The sequence below is a fragment of the Azolla caroliniana genome, unplaced genomic scaffold (assembly GCF_043228905.1).
Source record: "Azolla caroliniana isolate FFs.n. ecotype wild unplaced genomic scaffold, voAzoCaro1.0.p SCAF_14, whole genome shotgun sequence".
Classification (NCBI taxonomy): Eukaryota; Viridiplantae; Streptophyta; class Polypodiopsida; order Salviniales; family Salviniaceae; genus Azolla; species Azolla caroliniana.
This window is the reverse complement of record NW_028230449.1, coordinates 5,565,769-5,575,787: the sequence shown is the minus strand read 5'-3', so window position 1 is coordinate 5,575,787 and position 10,019 is coordinate 5,565,769. Positions and strand designations below refer to the sequence as shown.

At 36.1% G+C, this 10,019-nt stretch overlaps 1 protein-coding gene across 1 annotated transcript in view; it reads left to right on the top strand.

The window, feature by feature from the left end:
* The first annotated feature begins 410 nt into the window (after positions 1-410).
* Positions 411-10,019, top strand: part of LOC147855352 (uncharacterized) — a 29,030-nt gene continuing 19,421 nt past the window's right edge. Inside the window, exons 1-4 of the mRNA XM_087330452.1 lie at positions 411-476; positions 5,976-6,082; positions 7,981-8,052; positions 9,415-9,545. Coding sequence (XP_087186578.1) covers positions 5,981-6,082; positions 7,981-8,052; positions 9,415-9,545 — 305 coding nt within the window. The 5' untranslated portion in view covers positions 411-476; positions 5,976-5,980. The remainder of the gene's footprint in view (positions 477-5,975; positions 6,083-7,980; positions 8,053-9,414; positions 9,546-10,019) is intronic.

Below are 10,019 nucleotides of genomic sequence, written 5' to 3'. Positions count from 1 at the left end.
AGTTTGACATGTGTTCTCTGGTGAGCTCGTAGCATCACGACACTGGTTTCAAGTACAGACGGGTGGGTGGTGGAGAGCGAAAGTCGGGATCGAGCTCTCGAAATGTGTACTTACTTACTTACTTACTTACTTACTTGTGGGTAGAGGCAGTCTGCAGAGAGAGCTCTGAATCTGTCAATCCTTACTATGTCTTAGTAGACCTGGTAAGTTTCCCTCGTGTTAGACAGAGCAGGCAAAATCGAGAGAGAGAGAGAGAGAGAGAGAGAGAGAGAGGCGTGTGTTCGGTCGGTGACGATTTCACACTGTTCGGGCGAGAGCCACCCAAGAAATCTCTCTCTCTCTCTCTCTCTCTCTCTCTCTCTCTCTGACACCACCAGCCAAGAACTCTGTTTCTGCCTGCCTGCCTCTCTCCGTCTGTGTCTGCCTCAAGACCTCAAAGGACTCTTCAATTGAAACGCAGAGAAGAAAGAGTGAAGGTATGCCTTCTCTCTCTCTCTCTCTCTCTCTCTCTCTCTCTCTGTGTTTATGTGTGTTTATGTGTTTGCATGATCTGGTTTCTACTGACAGCATTGTTCTATTTCTTCCGCCGCATAAATAGACACCATTTGGAGCCATCTGTAAAGCTTTTGGCCACAATCACCGCCGCTTTAATCCCCTAGAATTAAAGCAATCCGTTCTTAACCTTCTTTCCTCAGTTTTCTTGGATTTATGGAGCAAAAACCACTTCATCCTCAGTGACCAGGAATATACAATAAACCTTGGATTCCAACTTAAGAGGAATGGCTGAAGACAGTGACAGCATTAGCTCATAGGGAGATACTACCATCCACGAATGAGAGAAAAATATATGGACAACAAAAGGGTCTTATGTTATGAACAAACATAAAGAAGTAAAAAAAACATAGAAAATAAAAGCTTCATTTGTTATGAATCAATGATTCTCATGATTGCCCTAGTTATGAATCTTATAGGAATCAGTGATTCATCCTCATATGGAATAATATTAAACTTTATATGAATCAATGATTCACATATCAACAAACCTTTGACCCTCTTTAATATTCCAACCTCTCATCCTCGAGTTATTACCTCATACTCTTATAGTATTTCGTATAATTTATATCTAGAAGCTGTTTGTCAAGCTATTCCTGTAGTTCTCTTGGAGATAAAACACGTCCTTGCACATTTCATAACAAGAAATAACTTTTGTAGTAGCAGCAAAGATATATCTGCCTTTAACATATAGATATTGTCCATTTATAGAAGAATGATTACAGCAAACACATAGGTAAATCAAATTTCGTATTTATGCACAGTCTTCGAATGTCTAGAGGATTGAGATTAATAACTAGCTCAACAGAACTACCGAACACATAAATAATCACCCCATTTTCGTCTCCACTTCTATGACTAATTGTGAAGTTCCTTCTACCCACCTGGAACCCAAGAGTGTAAGGTGTGATGGACCTAAACTCTTACCTAATTTGAAAAGATATTCACACACCACTTAAACTATAATGGCTCAGAGAGTGGAAATTGTTTAGCTTTGGCTCAGAGTCGTAACAAACTATTAATCAGCAAAATTTGTAGTGTGAAATGTAGGTCGATTAATTTTCCACTTGGAACAATGGCGCATAAAGTATTAGCATGGCTTTGACCTTGATAAACTAATAAGCATGGCTGTGAGTTCCCTAAGCTAATAAGCAGGACTCAAGAGATATCATTATTACTTAGTACAACAAAGACCAGTTCAGTATGTTTTCGGATATGTAGAAATTCACAAGACAACTAATTGCAAAAACATAGGTAAACATTCACTAGATAAGCAAGTACCACAAATTTGAGATGATCTGGAAGATACTATGCATGTAAAAATGCAGATGAAGAAGCCCCTAATCAGCAAGGATCATATGCAAAAACATGGAAGATGGCATTCCATATAGAGTTGAATTTCCAGCCTATTTCCAGGCATGAAACATGTTGGCCTCCCCCTCCCTTCTAAATCTTCTCTCCCATAGTCTTTTTTCTTCAACTTATATTCATATTTGCTGAGATTTGTCTAGAATCTTGAGAAATTACCCATCATGAATCTACATTGATATTTGATGCAAGGAATGGTGAGCAATGAGTATGAATACCTTGGCAAGGATGCAGTAGACAAATATTTGGGATGTCTGCAAGCACATTTAGGGAAGAGATTGAGATATTAAATATGCCCTACACTTAAATATTAAGCTTGAAAGTTAAAAATGATGACAATCATCTGTGTTATTCTTGTTGATTGAGTGCATAGATGTCTCCACATGTAGAGGATTAAGAGAAATTTGAAACTAGGGAAAAAAGTGAGCTTCATGGTATTCATGCCCAATATCATCCACTAGCTTTAGTCTTTATGATGAGATATGTAATCCCTCAAGTGAGATATAGATGAGATTGTGTGGTTCATGAGCTTGCGTAGCAAGGTTAGCCACATTGATACTATTATATGGCGAGGACATTGTGTTGATTTCTTACTCCCTAGAGGGACTACAAAGGTCCCCAAGCAAAGGTACACAAGATTGGCACTTTCATCATCAAAAGAGCTTGCGGAACATATAATCATTGTATGTATAGCTGTTATTGTGAATCAGGAAGGAAATCCTAGCAGAAACATTTCTATCATTTTTCCTCTACAAGAAAGGCTTCTATATCTCTTACCAATGTAAGAATAAATAATGAAATGCTTGGTTCTAGATGCATGACATGACTGTGAACACACCACCTGTTTCCAATATAGCTCGGATTGCCATGTTTGAACATGACCAAAGTGGAAAAAATAGCGTCATTGGAACTAATTTCATTAAATTGGATGATGAAAGAACATGGATCAGCCCAACATCTCTTGGTATGCAAATGATCCACATGCTGCAAGGTGGATTTATAGTCAAGCCCCCTTATATGAATACACATGTATTCCATGCGTCTGAAGTGCGATAGGGCAGCTTAGCAACTCTTCACATCAGTTAAAAATTCAGATAGGCATATATGCTTGCAAATCTTTGGAAGAACGGATTTGCTGATTGTGCCATTGGGGTGTAGAATTGGAAGATCACTATGCCTGCGGTTGTCTTGTTTTCATGTGAAATAAGAGGGAGATACCACCGCCTTTTCAAACAAGGCTTTGACCCGCTATGCATTTTAATGGAACACAGAGAACAACAATGCTTGGGACTATTCTTGCTAGAATTCAGGACACATGAAGTGATGTTGTTGAATGTGAAAATACAACCACAACTCATCCACAAAGAACCACTATGACTTTCTTTAGCTCCATTGAAGAGCCTTAATATTTCTTCAAATTCACTCACACAAGTTCGGTTCTAGGGTAGCATCATGACATCACTATCCAAGTATGGAGATACACAATGAAAGCCTGGTGAAGGATGAAAATTACTCACTTCTGGCAGTCTCAACATGTAAGCTAATTTGTAAGAAGTGTAATAAGTCTCATACTCAAATGTCCACCATAAAGGAGAGAACATATGTGCATGCATTATTTTCACATAGAGTGTTTTTACTACAGAGGAGTAACCCCCTCTTCTATGGAGAGAGTCACATACAAAATGATATGTTTATTTGGTCTCATAGGTCAAAATTGGCCTCTTTGTGGTGGATAAAATATCTAATCTAATCTAACTCTACACTCAACCTGAAAAATCAAGAGTTGTATGATAGATCGGGCAATAGCAATGTGTCATGCATGTAGGTTGCATTGGTTTGTTCCACAGCCCCATCACCCTTGTCATCGACAAATAAATGCCATTATCATACTGCTACTAAAGGTGCATCCCTTTCTATGAAGATCTCTCATATTGGAGCTGACCGTGTTGGAGATATTTGCAGGCAGAATCTTAGTCTATATAAACTCAGAACTAAAGTTATTAGATAAATATATTCTTCAGTACAATATATTTAGTAATATATTTTGGTTTCTTATTCTCAAAAACGGGACAACATTTTAAGATGTAATCTCTTGTTCGGATTTATAGGCCATTTTGGCATCTAAAAAGATGTTAATATATCTAACTTGAGAATCTCACATGTGCTGTAAACCAGTTTCTTTCATCTCTTTTTATCTTATTTACTGAGTAAGAGTTTTTTTATTTTGATTTGTTGTTCTCAAAGAGGAGACAACACTTAAGATGTAATCTCTTATCTGGGCTTATAGGCCATTTTGGCCTCTTAAAATATGTTAATATATCTTTCTTTCGTTCTTTCTATGTTAGCAGTACTCCTTTAAAGAAGTATTGTTTCTATACTATCTATACAATTCTGACCATGTTTGTTGTAATTCTTCTCAAGCCTCTTAATATATGTTAATATATCTTTCTTTCGTTCTTTCTATGTTAGCAGTACTCCTTTAAAGAAGTATTGTTTCTATACTATCTATAAAATTCTGACCATGTTTGTTGTAATTCTTCTCAATGGTAAAGAAATTTGGTCATGAGAATTTTACTTTGGCATTATCTCCTATTTTTCATCGAACAATGTTTTGAAGTTTCCCCATATTTTTCTAAATCTTCTTGGGAAGTCATTTCTATTTGTTTCTTTGTGGGTTAAGTGACTTCTAAACACATCTCATTCAGTTAAGTACTTATGTCAAACAATACATCGTATATATATTGAATGTGCTAGTTTAAGCCATTTTCTTATATGAGTAATTTTTGTGAGCTTGCATCTGCTGGACCAATAAGAAATGGGTTGGAACGATATGTTGAATGCTTGTGACAATCTACCCTCCTGTTATCTTGGGCACATAGAATCTTGTGAAATCGAGGTCTCCTATTGCACACAAGTGGTGAAGATTTTCCCTGCTATGGTATATATTCTCTATAATATAATCTTAGCAATGGGTAATGTAGCTATGATGTCGTACCGGATGAGTACCAATTCGGGGTTTTCAAGAGTTGGATACTGATAGACTACATTTTCCTATGGCAAGAAGCACAGTACACAATCATATGCTTCTATTTTAATACAAAAGTACAGCCTTACAATGCCACATTTACCAAAACAATAGGTCTTGAAACTGCGTTCAGTACGAAGCTTGAGCCTGAAGTGGATGTGTGCCAAAAATTATATGCTCAATCTGAACGTCACCCAAGCGTAAGGCTCTTGTAATGACAATTGATATAATTGATAATCAGATTGTCCTTTTTGACAAGATTTCGTCATTTTGGTGACATGGCTCTCTGAAGAGAATCAAATATCTGGGTGTATATTATGTTAGGTGTAAAGGCCCGTAGTTCACAAATTAGGTAATTATTCGTATATGTGAACACATTGTTCACCTGGACAGGACACCTCCTTTTGTAATGTGAACACACCTCTTTCTTTGTAGGGTTAACTAATATAATAACCTTTTTTTCTTGTGTACCAATCAAGGCGGTTGGGTACACCAAAAATCTGTGTCTCTACTCTCATCTCTACTACAGTCTTGTTTACTGAACGCCATCAATCAATAGCTGCGCCCTCAAACATCCCTCTTTACCTTTATATTATATATACCTTTAGCCAAATGCTCTTGAAAAGGAGGCAACATTTTCCAGATGTAACCTCTTGATTGGTCTTACAGGCTGTTTTTGCAGTGTAACTTAAAGAAACGTGAAAATCTATTTCTTTCTTTTCTTTTGTTTACAACTAGAATCTATAGTGCCAATTAGCCGTTCTTGGTCTCTCCTGTCTCTCCTTGCACTCATATTCATTATGATACTACTTAGAGATATTGGTAACTATTTTATTAACAGTTTTGGATTGCAATGCATTGCAGTGGATGATAAATGCAATATCGTGAATGCTGTGATCTTTAAATGTTTTTCTGACATGAATCCTTTCGTCATGATATCTATCAAAATTTTATTGAATGGAAATTTGTAAATCAACAAAATTTTAGAACCAAATTCAACAGAATTTTGAAAATATTCATTATTTTGCAGGAAAAATGGAAAATGCAGTTCCAGCAAAAAATGATGAAAGAAGAGAGACACCTCCAATAATTCAAAAGGAAATTGAAACATTGTCTAATAGAAAAATGAGAGACAAGGTATAGCTTGTTTTATTAAAAGCATTCTCAGTTGGCTTTTGTTCTGAAACCTTTTGATGTGACATCTTGGAAAACTCCGTAAAACATAATTTTATGCCTCAGTGTCTTTTGCTTCCTTTTATGTATGCCTGGAGTGGTTTAATCATGTATAATTTTACTTGCTACTTTATTTATTGATTGGTTCATTACATTGTTATATTGCCTGAGTTATGCTACATACCAGAAGTTTTAATGGTGAGAAAAACAGGAGAGGTTAAGCATTTCATATAAACGAGTCTCATTTCAGATGTTCAGGGTTTATGTTGAGACCAAAAAACTCAAAATATAGAATTTTCACATCAGAAGATTCACTTAACAGATTTGCATTGGCTACAGTATATAAGTCTGACTTAATGGGTTGGTAGAAGTACTAGAGCATATTTATAATAATGCACGATATTTATATGATCATGGAAAATGGCAACGCATAATATATCGCCGTAGCTTGGCATCAAAACCTGTAGAAGGGAACATACTATGGAACCGTTGGTATATTCTACCATATTCACCAATTCTATCCTCAAAAGAAAAAATGGCTTGTCTCCCAAAGCCAAAAGAATACGCTGCTTGTGTTTGCATCATAAACCTTTATCGCAAGACATTCATAGGGTGGTTGTGTTCTTATGTGTCCTTTGTGTGAAGATAGTCATTTCTTTTCTAATCCTACTTGACCTCTATTGTCTTTAGCCAATGATCCACAATCTAATGCATGAATTAACATTTATGCACTTGTTGGGACATGCAGAAACCATTGTTCTACTGCAAAAGTAGACTTAAAACACCTTTAGCATTTATGCTGCATTGTTCATCCTCTTTGAATGCTATAGCCACAATTCCTGGCTCGTCTCCTAATTCCAGATCTCTCTCTATTGCCCGTGTCTAAACATCCTCTATTGTAACATAATTTGTCCCCTTTACCATCTATCAATTTAGCTCAATGCAGTTATTTATTTCAACTGGATCAATTTCCTCATTCTCCACTTTGAACTCAAAAGCTGTTAGCAGCAAGCTACGTCCTACATGGATCGAGTGACAGAAGTCTAGCCCCCATTGATGCAGAACTTTTCTGAGTCCTATCACTATGCAAGGCATTTACCTTGTATGCAAGAAGCTTATTGTTCAAGAACATGTGCACGATATGGAATACAAATTCATACATTATACTGATCCTCAAAGGCTAAACTGAATATGTCAAGATATGAAACACCAATCATTTTTTGGCTGGTGGAGAAAGGTTTTTTAATATCTATATAATATAGATGTATATACATCTTTCACCACCTGATAGATGGCAAATTCAAAGAATTAAACAATGCTGGTATATTTGTGAGCATTTAGTGAACAATTCGTGATATTTTTCAATATATTGTATTTGACTAAATTATGGTGTATGTATTTCCTATCCATCTATTTATTATTTTTGTTTTATCATGTACTTCAATCATTATGTTGTTGTGAACACAATTCTAGCTGATTTGTACTCTTTCTTGACTGGCACGATTGATATTATACATCATGAGAGAGGCAAATACAAACGATGGGTAATGTTGGTTTATAAAATGGTTTAAATGTATGATTCTATGAGAGGAAAGTGCCTGCATGATCATGGGAGGGGGAAATCTGGAGGGTTACCAAGTTGTTCCTTGGGATATCCAAGCTCACATAGTAATGTAATGAAAAATGGTTTCCATCATTGCTATTGGATACCCTGCCCATGCTTAAGTTTCACTTTCTTAAATAGCACAAATGCTTGAAAAAAAGATCATTTTGGTATCAAAAATCTTGTGACTAGCAATAAATGTGGCACTATTATGCCTAACATTCATTTTTTCTGGACACTATTATGCTTGTAACTGCAGATAATTGTAAAAGCATCAAAGAACTGGCGAGAATTTGGCTCTATCTGTAATTTCAGTGACAGAGATGCTATGGTATTGCTTTATTTCAATTAAATTCACATGTTGAACTGCTTCTTATGAGATGTAGAGTCCCATCTGTTGTTTCCTATAATACCGATTGGCAGATCTTTTTTATTTGAACTGTTGTATATAATGCAACAATGTGATATTATGTCTCATGTGAAGTTTATATCTACCATCTGAGAAGCATATAAATGGGGTCTCTCTTATTGTGTCATATTTGCAAGGAGATATTCATGAAGTGAATTCTAGAAGAGAAATATTGGGCACTAAAAAGAAGAGGATATGCTTTTCTATCAGTTTGCAAGTAATTTTGGTCCTCATTCATTTTGAGGCGATCAAATTTGACAAAGTTTTCGTGGTTACTCCATGGGTGATTTCAGACTCTGTAGATAGGTGACCTTGTATTGGGGAAGAGATACATGGAGTACAGGCATATTTTCTTCAGTTGTGTGCACAGAGTTGCACACAATTTTTTGGTGATGAGCATGTTGCTGCATTCAATGTCTCTACAGTCATGTGCATAGAGTAGATTGACACACTTCGTAGCTGGTGGGAGGCATTTGTGTGTGGGCTCCTATAGAACACCGACACCAATTTATTCAAGTCTGTGGAAGAACTGTTTTCCTCACACTCTGACTCTTAAGAATCGCATTATAGCTAGCTGTCTTCAACGGTTTCTTCATCTTGCCACATATCTATCATGCAGAAAAATCAGAGGTAGAGGCAAGCTAAGAGTATGTCTCAGATAGTCAAGAACTGTTAGGTTTGAACTAGAAATCTGAAAACCTACGAGAAACTAAGGGAGGGGTTTAAAGCTCTCATGAGACTGTAGAGCTTGATTCTTGTGGGTGGTGTTCCTTGGACTACAGAGCTAAACTGGTTGCCCATGGGGTTAAAGTAGTAAATTCTTAGAAACAGCACATTAACAAAAAATATTATATGCATGAGCATCTCGTGGCTGAACTCTTACCAATAGGATATGAAGCCAGACTTTACTATGAGCTTTTGCTTTTTAGAACTTATTGATAACTTTGCAAAGAAATAAAGACCCCGATCAAAGTCAAAGATAGATTTTTGATGTATAGAATAACCATTTACCTTGCTCTATAATTGTGCATAGGATTACTTGTAAGCATTAAACTGTACCCTATATCTATACTGAACTGAGCCCCTCAGATCTCAGTGCTAATTGACCGTTAAAGATACCGATTTTCATCACTTGTGGCTAAATTGATCCTCAAGCAGAACTGATGTTTCGTGATTATGCACTCAATAAGAAAATTATATAAAAAAGCAGCTGAGCTCATGCATTCCATTCTGTTTTTTGGTGCAAGAAAAGTATATATTTACACAATTTTAAGCTATGGCCAGGAAACTTTCAGCAGTGGGACCATGGAGTGCCGACCATTCAAGGATCAATCATATGATAAAGCCCTTGCAGAACAGGAAATAGGGATACAATCTGTACCTAGTCTGAAGGATGTAGCTGCTCAGACAATCCAGTTAGCACTCAATCATATATTTACTTACAATAAAAAGCTAGTTTTTAGGATTAAACATACACTTAAACAGTAAAATACCAATTGAAGCGATATTTATTAGTTATAAAAGAAAATTTATGAAGGCTGTCTGTGAGAAAATAGTGTAATAAAAACTTGAGAACAATTAATGAATATGCTAACAAAACTAATAAAGTTCATACTACTCGTTATTCTGATAGACTTCATACAGTTAGTATGAGCTCTGCTTTTCAAAATTTAAAATAAAAACTGTTCAAAGGCTGATCCAATATTATGATGCTATTGAAGCGAGGACAACATTCAGATTTTATATGAAATTCTCCCTCCTACATACTCGTGAAAGATCTTTCTTATGTGATCAGGTTGTGGGCATTCAATTGCTTACATAAACATTAAGTAGACAGCTTCCTTTGGATCAGCCAGCCAAGAGTGATCTTCATTTGTCAATTACTTTTT